At 37.2% G+C, this 14,346-nt stretch overlaps 1 protein-coding gene across 4 annotated transcripts in view; it reads left to right on the top strand.

Moving 5' to 3' along the window:
* The window catches only part of GABRB2 (gamma-aminobutyric acid type A receptor subunit beta2), a 225,670-nt gene that overhangs the window by 128,524 nt on the left and 82,800 nt on the right, over positions 1 to 14,346 (top strand). For all 4 annotated transcript variants that reach the window (XM_067566618.1, XM_067566617.1, XM_067566616.1 and 1 more), the window contains exon 7: positions 4,775 to 4,857. In XM_067566618.1, coding sequence (XP_067422719.1) covers positions 4,775 to 4,857 — 83 coding nt within the window. The remainder of the gene's footprint in view (positions 1 to 4,774; positions 4,858 to 14,346) is intronic.

Genomic DNA, 14,346 nt, shown 5'->3' with positions numbered 1-14,346 from the left:
ACAGTCAGCTGAAGAACATGATTTACAATCAAAGGTTTTGTGATGATAGCGGGATTGCTAATTAAGAGCCAGATTCTGCCCTCAAATATCATGCCCAGTTTCATTGTCTTCAGTGGGAGTTGTGTGCATGCATCTGAGGGAAGAATCTGGCTTTCTTACTTTCCTCTGATACAGATTTTGCCCTTGACTTCAATGGGAGCTGGATCAGCCTCCAAGCAAGCATGATCGCTAGGAATGATTTATACAGTTCTCTAGAAAAAAGAACTCAATATGTGATTATGGCCAGAGGAGCTATATAAAATGTCACTGCCATACTCAGCAGCTCTGTTTGCTGTGTGTATTCAGAATCAGATCTACTTACGTTAGGGACCAAAATAGGTTTCCCCTATTTCTTATTTCAATTGGCCCTGCAGAGGCAATACAGCTATGGGGAAGTGAGTTGGCCTACTTCACACAACAGAATCATCCACCTAATTTCCAGTACAGTACCTTTATTATTAGTGATGTCAGAACTATTAAGATCCTAGTTTATTTTTCCGATACCAGGTGGAGTTTACAGTGCTAACAAAACTGAGTAGCTGTGCTTTGAATGGCATTGAGAAACAATAAGAAATGTAACACTCACATAGCAACATATATTAGGGATTATTTTTTGTATTACTACTAGTTTGTGAGTTATTTTAAAATCGAAGAGCCATACTGGGGCCTTTAACACCGACCTGAGTAGGGGGTTGTGTGGGTCTGCAACACCCCATGTGCAGCTTACAGAAGGATTGTTCTTCTGGTTGAAATAGTTGCTCCCAAAGCAGCTGCTAGATGAAGAACTGCACCAGGTTGTACATTCTTTTGGAAGGGTATGGCTTGTTTTCCCCAGTGTAGGTGGCCTGCATTAAGGGCCAGGGCAAAGGGGGGTAATTCATGTCCACTCCTCCTCCCCATCGTCTTTGGAATGCACCAAGGGAGCAGTTTGTGTTCTTCCCCAAGCACAGTGGGTGGTTGTTGTGACAAGTGCAAAGAAGAGGGACCTTCAGCACTCATGCTGTCCAGCTGTACACATGCATAATTGCTTTTCTGACTCTCAATCCTGCTTCTCTAATGTGTCTATTCGGTATGCATTGCAATATATAATACATTCCATAAGTGTATTATTATTTTGAACCTAACTATGCCTGTTTTGAAATGTACAGTTTTCTTTTGGGGTTTTATGTTTCATGGTATGTTTTATTTAGTCAATTTAACTTAAACAAACAAAAAAAAAGTAGAAGAGTTGCCTTGTGAGACACTGCAGTGGTTTTACATCAGAAACATACATTGAGAAGGAGGTTGCTGAAGACTGATTTTCATTGTTAGCAGGCTCATAAAATGGAATATCAAAAGGCTTCTATTTCATTAAATGTAGATCAAAAATCAGTATAGCAGTCAGCTTCTGTGTTGTTTTCTTTCATACAGGATTTCTTTGAGAGCAGCGTGCCTCTAATGACTGTAGTACATTGAGTCAGAGAGTTGTAGGTATTTTAAGCTTCTTTTTTAATGGTCATTTCTCAAGGTTTTGCAAAGTATTTTTCATGTTTAATGAATGTCAGTTGCGATAGACAACTTAGAAACAAAGAATCTTTTTGGTGCATTTATGGAGGCAGAATATCATTTTTTAGGGAGAATAAGTTGTGGGTGGATTTCAAGTATTCCTTTCTCTTGAAGTGACCATCTATTGGTTCATCTCTCTAAAAAGGGATAGGGTGGATATATCTAGAACATTGAAAAATGTGGTGTGGTCACTATCTGACGTATTAACGTTAATATGATCCCACATTGGTCTCATTTCATACACTGAGAGATTAATGTGAGTTGTGTTTCAACTGGAGCTGTCTAAAGGCAGTTATTTTAAAATAATTCTCTTTTGAGAGGTGACTAAGTCTTCTCTTATCAATACTTTCAACCAGATGAAAAGAAGGTAAAAATCAGGGTTAAATCATGGGGGAGAGTAGGAGGAGAGGAAAGGACAGATAATTTTTTTTTCCATACGTTTGCATTGTGGAGCTAGCTGGGTTAAAATAAATCATCTGAAACTGTTATTTAGGTTTGATTAAGGCCTTACCTTACCACCAAGCACTCTTGCTTACTGCTATTTCTATGTGCAAGAAAATGTATTTGTGTTCATACACATTATATATGGGGCTTTGATCCTGATTGGTACCTCTGATTGATCCTGATAGGCGCTCTTGTATTACAAGTAGTAATTACACTTTCTCTTTCAATTAAAACAATGTTAAGGTTGCAGCGTAAAGCACTCAAAATGAAGAAATGCCAGAGTTGAAGTTGCCAGCACAGCCTGTGCAGGCACCCTGTGGGGATAGCACACCTACAGTTTGATTGTGATATAGGAGTTGTGAGAGGATGAGGCATGCTCAGTGTTGACAGAATTTCCAGAAAATTTAGCTGCCAAATTCTAATACGCCTATACTGAGCATGTGTGAACTGATTTTGTTTTTCAAAAGCTTATAATTTGGCCAATGTTGGACTATTTTTTATGGGAACAGCAAAAGATACTTTCCTGACATGAAAACAAACCAACCCCCTGCCAAATTTCAAATCCCTTCTGTAAAGCATGAAGGTGCTAGAGCTTCTCACCCACACCATTGTGAGGTTTGTTTTATTTATTTTTTTATCTGTGAAAAACCAAGGTTTCTTTCCTTAATCTCATTCTCAGAAACAGCTGAAACTTTCTTCAAAAACATCAGCCTTAGGCAGGCACCCAGCATGGTCAATTTTTAGCCTGAATGCAAAGTTATAAGCCACAGGGAACAGTCTTATAATGTAAAGTGTAGGACAGCCTTAAATACAGGTGGTGCTACCTGCTCAATCTATAATAATCCTCAATATCTGGACAGTAGGGTGACCAGATGTCCTGATTTTATATGGATAGTCCTAATATTTGGGACTTTTTCCCACCCTTTGTCCCGATGTTTCACACTTGCTATCTGATATCCGGAGAGCTATCTTCTTCGGTTGCTTAACCCTTCTACTTCTGGGAGTTCCCCCCTTTGGGTCTCTCTAGGCACTGCTATGGTACTTGCTTTTAAATAACCCTGTTGGGACTAGGGATAAGCCAGGACGTTTAGAGAGGGGGGAAAATGGGGCCCAACAGTGGAGGGGTTTCCTAGGTCTTTAAGAAGAGTCCGTCTAGAGGGGTTTAGGCCTCATGCCCTTTCCTGTTCCTTCTCCCCATGGATAGTAGACGACGTACTGATGGTCAGTACTGTGTCAAAGAAAGGAAGTTATGTACACCGCAGGGAAAAGTTTATCCATCTGAAAACTAGCTCTGTTACAGTTCCACATCCCAAGTCCAGAAGGAGCATAGAACAGATCTGTTTCTTGTGTATAGTGGTAGATTCCAGAATGTACTATTGTTCAAGTGCAATGGAGTTCTGTACAACATTGTGTGGTTTGGGAGGAAAAAAGATCAAAAATTGATTTTTGTCTATACAATAGAAAAAATTGAAAGGAACACAATAAAATACTGCTGCAGAGCTCTGTGCCTTGGCTCACATTCAGCTTAGGGCTATTCTTCCCTGAAATCTAGGAGTAAAAGGTTTTTGATAGTACAGATGTTTCTACCAACATTTAAAAGGCACAATTGACTCATGTTAACGTTAGTGTAATGTGGAGGCACTAATATGTCCTAAATATTTTGTAAAAACAGTCCTGAAAATACTTCTTGCGCCACTGGTGAGGAGGCACCACTAAAATAACCCTTCATTTGCACAGTATTATTGAGTAGAAGAGAGAATGGAGAATTGAGTTTTATATGCTACTGCGCAGAATAAACGTTATTGGTTAATTCTCCTTTGTGCAAAGCCTGTTTTACATGCACTAATTTGGCACTATTCAGCGTGACTAAGGAAATTCATAGGATCACCCAGTTGGTGAGCAAAGAGAATTTATGTGATGTCTTTCTGACTCATGGTCCAGCTGGTTACTTTCATCCAGAAAATGAGAAATCAAGGCTGGTAATGAAACTCTGGTGCCTCTCAAGGCAGTAAACAGCACTCCACTTGAAAGGAGTTAGGGTCCAATGGTGGGGGCACTAGCCGAGGACTTGGGAGATCTGCATTCTCACTGCTCTGCCACAGACTTCCTGTGTGATCTTGGGCAGGTTAGGTACAAATGAATACACTGCAACAAAAGATGTGTTCTTAACTTTGATTCAAATAGCAGTGAAGACACAGCCTCTCGGGTTAGAGCTCAAATAACAGTCTTATAAGAGAGCATGGGGATTGAATTTGAGCTGCTAACTTGTGTTAAAAGATGTCACCATGTCTTCTCTGCTGTTTTAACCCTGGTTAGGCAATGTAGGTTACCTAACTTGAGTTAAGAATATACCTTTTTTTGCAGTGTAAACATAGCCTTAATCTCTCTCTGCCTCAGTTCCACATCTGTAAAATGGGGATGATAATGCTGCCCTACATCATAGGGGTGTTGTCAATATAACTAGATTAAAAATTATGAGATACTGAGATACTATGGTGATGGGGGACATATAAATATAATAAACTGTCCATTTGTCCACCAACTTGGCATGATATCAGATTGCTTTCATAAACCATATCAATAGTACCATTCCCTTATGAATAACCAACACATACAGTATCTTAGTAATAAGCAAAGAGGCAAAAGTGCTTGTCATGCAGAATACATTCTGTTGTTTCAACTCTGTTTAAAAAGAGATTTGAATAAGACATAATCACAGTGGCCCTCGTCTATGCTTCTCTTCTAGAATTACAACAACAGCTGCTTGTATGATGGACCTACGAAGATACCCGCTGGATGAACAAAACTGCACGCTGGAGATTGAGAGCTGTAAGTACTTTTGTAAATCCTGCTTACTGTATGGTCAAACTGTTTCTGACATTTTAATTTTTTTCATGGTACATGCTACTAACCTAGTTGCCTTTCTGCCTGATGACATTTACATCCTTCTAAACACACACAACAAATTTAGCTTTCCAGATGGATTAATAATTTGTGGCACAAAGATTAGAGGAATTTATTTTGTGTTTTGATGGACAATTTTCAGCTTTAAAAGTCTCACTCAAATGGCATGTGGTAGTTCATGCGCGGTGCAAGAAGATTACTATCAGTTCTTTATCCTTCTTTGCTGCTGAACTGTGTTGCTGGTTGTTTTCATTTTTAAACAGGGGTTTAGATTTCTCTTTGCAGTTGATGCTTTTTTGTCACTGACGCTGTAGTTAGATTTTCAGTGCATGTGTAATACAGCCTACTATATGTGTTGATTTAATAACTAGTATCTCTACCAAAGGTCAGGCTTTTCATACAGCTAAAACATGTGCCATGAAATAAAATTTAAAATCTGTTTACACTGAAAACTCTTTAGAGAATTTTAATATATCAGAGAACAAAATAATTTGACCATGTAATAAATACAATATTGCAGGAAACGAGTTGTTTGACATGATAATTATTGTGTCAGCACTTCCATGATAAGCTCTGTTTTTCAATAGAACTGCAGATCACTCAACTATTGTACATCATGAAGCTGAAATGAGACATACTTCACTTTCTCTGAATGGAATTATTGAGTGATTTGCAAGCAAACCAAAAATTAATTTGAATGTTACAATATATGAAATTTGCAGCATTGGTTAAAATGTTTATATTCTTTATACAGCTTTGATTATATAGATATATATTATATATGTTTACATTGGTGTTTGCAAAGCAAAAGTTGCTTAGGCTTCAATTCTGAAAAAATTTACACATGTATTTAAATTCACATGCTGTTTCCCTTATTCAGGAAAGCACTTCAGAACATGCTTAACTTTAAACATGTGTTCAAGTCCCATTCATTTCAGTTTTATTTAAACATGTGCTTCAGTGCTTTCCTGAATAGGGATACTTTCCTGAATTAGGCCCTGTGTGTATTCCCATTGAAACTATTCACAGTGCATAGAGCATGATGGGGGTTTTACTTTTTATTTTTATTTTTTAAGTCCTTATTCCATACTGAAATATTTGTGTAGCAAATATTGTGACTGATTTAGTGTTTGGAAATATGTAGCTGGTGAAATCCTCCTCTTGAAGTCATTAGCAAGACTCCCATTGATTTCAATGGGGTCAAGATTTTGCCCTTAATTTGCAGTTTAAGTATTGCCATACAAACTATGCTAGTACATTATTTAATGGAAGACTGAATCAATTTCTCTACTGGCATAACAGCAATGAGTCTGAAGATTTACGCCTGCAGAGAATAATGCTTTAGTGTAAGGAATCTTCCCATTCCCGCCCTCCGCCTCCCCCCTGCCATCACCATCTCTGCTTCAGAAAATGTTCCAGCACAATCCATTATATCTATTGCCAGTTCTGAACTTTTATATGGTATCAATAGGATGGTGTACCCTTCATTTAGTTTGCGCTGTCTGTGTGTAAAATAAGTTTGATTCCAGTGTGAGCAAAGTGGAAAAGGACAAACCTGACACAGAAAAACTATATATATATATATATATATATATATAGAAGAAGAAATGTATGAACAATGGAGAGTAAAAAGCAAACATGGAATAACCTAAAAAAAAAGCATTTGTCTGTGTGTCCTTGCTAAAGGTGCAGTAAAATTTGTGGTTTGAACATAGAACTGAAGACCCAAGTGCTCAAGAGTTACAATTCCAGGTTTTCCACTATCATATGGATTAACCTTCAGCAAGGCATTTGCCCTGTCTGGGGTTCAGTGTTCCAAATGTAAAATTGAAATGATAAAGCATAGACCTGCCTTTATAAACCTGTTGTGGGCTATATAAGAAGACAGACAAGCAGATGCTAATACCTGTATGGTGTTTTAAAGCCCTATATCAATGCTTCTTATTGAAATTATTATTAGGTGTGTGCCTGCATGTCCAGGTAGCAATGCAGATTTATCCAACCATTATAACTACTCGAGTCAAATTTTCCAGATAGAAATTTGCAGCAAATCTTTAAAAAGTATTGTCCCAGGCCAAAGGGTGAACTCAATTTAATGTCCTGCAAACAGGCAATTAAGAAATGACTGTGATGAAAGGTTTTACTATTAGGTAAAATATGAGCTAGGGGACATAGTATCATCAATGGAGAAGCAGAAGACAGCATTTTTACTGTATCCGTTCAAGGGTAGGATTAATGCACTGCGTTATCTGTGTACTATAAGCAGAAAAAGCAATTAATTAAAATAGAGCCATAGTTTTTGACTGAAATATGAGATATACTACTTCCTTATAGACCTGTGGACATACATTATATTATTCTGTGATCATGGCTTGTCCAGCATCCATAAAGAACAGAAATGTCTTGAAAATCTGCTTTCTATTTCTTTGATGCTTTTGTACTGCTACTGTTGGGTAGCTCTTTCCTAGTGGGCGGGATCAGAGTTTACCTATCCTCTCCATTTCTTCTTTCGTCTCTCTTTCCTCTTCTCTCTCTGCTGGCAGCCAATGTACAGGTCATTGCTGAGTAGTAAGAATGTGACATTAGAGTGAAATCAACTGGCCGTCACCTTGCCAGCTTTGTCCTTTTTCTCTCCTTCCCAGTGGGATAATGACAACAGAGGTAGCATCCCTTTCAATGAAGTGTTGAAATCAGAGGGTAGATCACTCATCTCTTCTGCCTCCTCCCTCTGCTACTCTTGGAAGAACAGCTTAGCTCCTTGTGGCATCCTGGATTAGTTGATCCTTCCTCCCTCAATTTGTTTGTGTGATGCAGTTCTAGCAATTGAACAGAGTCACTAGTCTAGTGTGAGCTCGGAGGCAAACAGATGTTTTAGGAAGTACATGGAACACTGGTTCACCTCATTAAAATAACTAAATAAATAGAATACCTTCCTGCACATCTGCTGGCCTCTGGTTTTCAAGAGATGCCATTCAAACACACATCTAGTGGAGACTTTCACTGTAAAATCATTCAGACATTCAGATCTGGGATTGGATCATGGATTTTTCTGGATATAGCCAAATGCAGTTATGCTAGTTTCATCTGGTGGGTTTGTATTGTTATCCATTTTAATTACACAATGACACCTACAGGCTTTAAAGTTCATTTCAATTCTTGTTCTTCTCATTACAAGATCATTTGTTCTGTACAGCACTATTAGCATTCTTGCAATCACATCATGCAGGCAACCATTATCTATACTGAAATATCATAGCGAATCTGTCTACCTTATTACAGTAATGTATCTCTGTCCATTTCTGCATTCTTATCCAACAAAAAGCAAATAATTGCTCCATAAGTGCATCTTATAGACACATTTTCAGAGACCACCATTGAAAATGTCTCCCATAAGGTTTTAAATATTTCCACAACATATTGAGCTCAGTTTCTGCTAATTTTTTAAGTATAAAACAAACCAAAGGAAAAATTCTGTGCAATCTCTTTATAGGTTTATGATGCAGGTGTCACATATGCTACTAAATGCATTGGAATGCATTGCATTTACTTTAAAAGTGGTGCCTGTTCCCTAACCATCCAAAGCGCTGTACAAATTGCATGTCTGTGGATGCAGTGCAGCCCTCTCTTTGGGGAACAGCCTTGAGGACAGCTTATGCACAGAGCACCACAAGAGGAGGAAAAGGAAGTATTTTTGTGAAAAACTGCAAGACGCACACCTGTTCCTGAAACATACAATACAGTGTTTAGTGATTATGCAAAACACAGGACCTTGATTGTAAAGTTTTTGTTTGTTTTTTGAAAGCCCGCACACAGTAAACTATGTGGACTTCAGTTTATCTTCTCTGAGAGGAATGAAAAATTGAACCAAATCCCCTAGTTTGAACATGTGGCTCCTGAAGGTCTGAGTATTTGTAGCCTGATACTTAGACAACTCAATACTCTTATCTAAGCTGAGGAGTTACCTGCTAATAAGAGCATGGACAGATATACTGTATCACAGTTGCAATGGATTTTCTCTCATAAAAGGCCTGACAGTCTTATCAAACAGCTTGTGAACTGGTCATCTCTTTGAGCTATGTAGGTGAGCTATAAGGCCCCACAAAGAAATCTAGGATATTGACATGCTGACAAATGTCTGAGATCTGCATGGCATCTGATTTGAAATGGTTGCCCCTACAGAATGTAAATAGTTTTTTCCCCTAAAATGTAAAGAAAATTTGGGTTGCAATTCAAACTTCTTAAACCGCTTCCTCAGTCAGAGTGTGATGAAGACATTATTTCTGGAATGAGCGAAATTTATCAACTGTGTACTGCTCTTTTTTGGTCTCCTATTTCAATTTTGGACACAAAAGCAATTGCTGAGTCAATGTAAACCAAAGTCTGCTTACCTACGATTTTCATTTTGTACCTTGTGCTTCTGAGAATGCCAAAACTGGTCATTAGTAAATGTAAACTCTCAGCTGAGTCCACACAAATCTCTCCAAGGAGCGTAAAATATATAGCCAGTGCTGAGACACACCATCTTCCCTTCTAGCAAAGCAGGACATGTTACATAATATACTGTGGTTCATGGTAATAACAAGCCATTGTTTTGAAATGGCAACAACAATAACTGGAAAAAGTGCTTCCAATCAATTAAAGCATCAGCAATGTCTTATTTTGCTTTAATGAGGCAGTTCTATGTCACACTTTGTGTTTGTATAATACAGTATATAGACATAAACATAAAATAATATTAAATTCATTATTTATCTGTATGTTTTGCTGATATGTATAAACACACCTGGGGAAGTGATATCCATGTGATCTATTTCAGATCATGTGTTCAATTAATTTATCACGTTTTGGACAACCATCATGCATCTCTGACCACTGTTCTCTGCCTACAAATTTTATTCTAACATTTCAAACCCAAAGCAGCTTCAACCAGACCAAGAAATGTTTTTCTTCTTTCTCCAGTCTACAATTTCCACTGAAAGTTAGACCCGACTAAGGTAGCAACATCATTCAGCCCTGGGCCCATGATTGCTTTTTATATATGTTTCACAGCTTTCACGTTGGCTACCTTGCAGTCCTACACGGCTATAAACAGGGAGCTTCTTGTGAAAGGGAACTTCCAGACTTTCCACAAGGACATAGAAGCACTTAGTTCTAATCTTGGAAGGTCCTAAAATAACTGAGCTTAAAATTAAAGTTGCAAAGGTAATTGTAAATTTTTTTTGGCTCCCTCGGAGTTCTTTACCACGTCTTCATGGTAACTAAGGCATATGACTTTCCAAACATAGGAATTTGAAAAATAATACCTTTTAAAACTCTCAAAAACTTTACTAAAATAGGTTTTTTATGTAAAATATGTGGCATATACAGAATACATAAAAGTATGGTGTAGTGTGCAGGTTTTAGCAACACTAGTTTGGATGACCTGAATAACTCACTTGTGCCTTTTGTGATTGATGTAGACCAACATGTAACATCCATCATGCACATCTGTACTCTTACATGTGTTGAGCACACACATGCATAGACATATATCTAACTGCTGCAACTTTTTTTTTTTTTTTTGGTGGTAGAATGGGTTTAGGTGTATAGTCCACTCAAAGCTTTCGGGTTTGCTGTCTTAAGACCAGTAGACTTGTTCTTTTCATGCTGAGCTGAGTACATCTGTTAGGCACACTATGAGGAACAAATCTGAATGATACATTAAAATCTGTGCTTCAGAGGCAAATGAAAAATTTAATTTTTTGAAGGGAGCATGATTCATCTGAAACAAAGCATCCCATTAAGAGCTAGGGCAGTATGTAGTAAATTCAGTCTGGTTGTATTTTATTTATTTTCCTATTGGTGGGGATTATATGGGTTGAGTTAAACTTGAGATTGTAATGCTAATGTCATCAAAGAGGGGGTTTAAAAGAAGGAAAAGCTGTTGTTGTTTTATACTGCTCAGAGGAAATAGAGACAGAACAGTCCCTCTTCCTTTCCTGGTTAATCAGTATGTCTGTAATCATGGCCCAATACAGATTTTTTCTCTCTCTCACATACACACACACTCTTTTTTATCTTTCAGTATTATAAAACTGATGCCCACCTGTAACATGTTACAATTCAGCAGTGAGTGTATCTTCATGATTGCATTTGGGGATCATTTCTCATTTAGTCTGACATCCCCCTTCCTTTAGTCATCCCGTATTCCTCAGCCTCCCATAAGGGTTCTGTTAGAGAAAATCAGCTGACATAGCCCTTTAGCTTAATAATGTTTCTTCATGCAGCTTATACACTAACAGTACAATTCCATCTCCTCTGCCTACTGTAACACCAAATTTTGTTAAACTGCCTGGAAATGCAGAATACAAATAATCTACGACCTATCTTTGGCAAAGCACATACATTATGATAGTGTTTATCTTTGAAATCTATAGTATATGGAGAAGGAAAAATATACAAAAGAATACATTAAATGATAGTAAAAATATTCAACTTTGCGTGAATGAACAGGCAGTTTTAAATATGTAATAATTCTCTAGCTTGGATAAAGCAGTATATTTTGAATATAATTGGACAGTGATATTTTTGTGATTGTATTTCAGAACGTGTCTTACATATTATCAAAAATTCAATTCTAAACAATCAGCCCATTAGAAACAAGTCATTTAAATAGCCATGAAGACTGAACTACCTTCTTGCTCCTTAAGGCTGTTTCCTCCTTACCCTCCAGGTGAGGTCGGAGAAGACATATTGGTGGACTAGCCCTTAAATTGCCACTGTCAGTTCTGTATCTCTGCTATTGCTATGCAGAGAACTTTGTTGTCTGGGGCCTATCAATCTTTCACAAACACTGGAAAAAACATTTTGAAATTTTTCCTCTGAGTTATGATTTTATAAATTCAAAGAAACACAGTTATATATTTAAAAACTTGTGGCCAGAGCATAGAATTTGGAGCCAGGATTGTAAGAGTTTAAATGTGTGTCTGGTTCTGTGAAATGTTTGGTAATAGCCTGGATTCAGCAAATGATGGATAGCAGTTGATGTAGCTACACCAGTCCTGTCCCTTAAATGTAGATAGTGACAAGCCTGGGTAAACCTCGGTGAGCTTAGTCATTGCAATCAGTGTGAAGATTTTGAATAGCAGGAGCAAGTATAAAATTAACCATTATGATTTTTAGCCCCCCTTTGAGATCAAGTCACTGAATGGCAGCTTTCAGATGAACTGTGAACTGAAATTGTTTTTATTCATTTTGGTCATAGTGTTTTGTACTGCTTTGTACTAGTAATTCAACCTGTTCAAAGTCTTTTGGTATAAGGAAAATGTAGCTACTTTCTATTGTTGGAAGTAAGTCCTGTTTTCCTGTGCCTTAAATCTATAGAATATAGAGTTGAAAGTTAGTATTTCCCTACCATAGCAGTAGTTCATTTAAAGAGAGTTCAAATATGGCTTTATCTAAGTTTTAGCAATGCTAGGGGATGCAGTTGTCATCTCCTATCAATCTAAAGCTACTGTAATCCATGTGTGAAAATGCCATTGCAAGTTTGCTAGAGCATTATTGGCATGCAGGTCATAATGTAAATGCTTCACTAAGAAATTCTATCAGCTTTAGGAAAATTCAAAGCACATATGGTAGTCCTTCAAGGGTATGTAAATTTGACATGGGAAAAGCATCTGGATTGTAATTTGTAAAGTTGATATTTGTTTATATATCAAAAGTTCTTTTAGTCCTATCAAAGCCTTGGATTAAAAAATGTTGGACTGTTTCATAATTCATATTCATGTCTCATATTCAGTTTGTATCATAACAAGACTAAAAGACTGATAGACTGATGCTTCTATTACAATACACAACACAAGTAAAAATGTTGGATTCCAAAATAATCTTTATAAAGAAAAGGGTGTGACATTAGCTGGGAGAAATTTTACACAGATTATATTTTAAAGTGTTGTTTTGGGGGTATTTTTTGCTTTGTATGTGCCTTTATTCCACTAGTAGTCAATGCAATCCAAAAAATAAGAATCCCTATTTGCCATGAATTCATTCTGTCAGAGAAAACACAAAAGGCCTGATTCTCATTTATGCTAAGGCTCACCCTACCGCTCTGGTATTTATTATACAGGTGCATTAAAGTAAATGTATTCCTATATTCACTGTCCCTTGCCAGTGTATCTTAGTCTGATCTGGAAGAACCTTTTTGAGACAACCAATGAGGATGTCATTTATGGTGGTGATTTTTAGTGGTGTGAATTTTTGTAACGTTACCTTTTACATAGGGAAAGAGAAGAGAAAGCAGTGAAATAAATTAATATTATATCTGTACATTTCACAATGCATGTTTCATTCTAACTGTGAAAAGGAACTGCTTTACTGTATCTGGTTTATACATCTCCGACATACTCCATCTGCCTCTTAAGTAATTATTTACCACTATGGCACTGAAAATGATATTCCCAACAATGCTTTTTACATTACGTGCAGCACAGGCTGTTCAGAAAAACTATGATGAGTTATAAGCAATGTTAGTAAATGGCATTACAGTAGCACGAGAATGTTCTGAATGCGGCTTAATCGAGATAAATGTTTAACAAGAATAGCTTTATCATATTTTAGATTTTATTTAAGAATTTATTTTATTATTTATTTATTATTTATTATTTATAATGTATTTATTATTAAGATTTTATTTAGTCTTATTTAAGAATTTTATAATATTATATTACAAAGTAAAGATAAACTAAATGGCTATTAGACATCTGATTGGTTCCCAAGTGGGACATAATCTAGTGAATATCTCTCCCACACAGACCAAGAAGCTACTACACACTTTTTGAACTATATTGTCAAAAATGTGAAATTACTTCTCCTGCCATATATCCAGAGGCTAGGTTCTGCATATGCCTTGATGTCCCCGGTTTATTTTTAAAGGCAAACGCCCCTGAAAATACGGGAGTTGCCTTCACCTGAAAATGTGCCCATAGCACAATTGCCCGAAAACTTCCATGACACCGTCACTGGCAAAACAGAAAGTCACTCACTCCCGCAGTAAAAATCCGTTCCCTCAGATACCACATATCTGCACAGTAGTTAGGTTGTCCTTACTGTGCATGGGTCAGGAAATTGAACAGTTCCATAGGAACATTTTGGAAAGGCACTGCCTCGGATGACGACTTTGGAATTTGCTGTATAATATGGTATTTATTGCCCAATATCGGGGTAAAGGTGATCCAGTGGGTAATACTCGTGTTGTGGTTCCTTGTCAGTTCTGGTGTTTGATTGATGACATTGTTTTGCAATAGCTGTGGTCACCAGAATTTAACAGATGCCACCTCACTCCAATGTGATTACCGTTTGTAACGTTTAGAAGGTAAGACAATGGGAGAACAAGGATTCAGTAATGTAAGTCATTATTTAGTCATGTATACCAAAGGA

This window comes from Emydura macquarii, unplaced genomic scaffold (genome assembly GCF_026122565.2).
Source record: "Emydura macquarii macquarii isolate MOO-44397 ecotype Brisbane River unplaced genomic scaffold, CSIRO-AGI_Emac_v2 contig_2768, whole genome shotgun sequence".
NCBI classification, from domain to species: Eukaryota; Metazoa; Chordata; order Testudines; family Chelidae; genus Emydura; species Emydura macquarii.
This window is presented reverse-complemented; position numbering and strand designations above follow the sequence as displayed.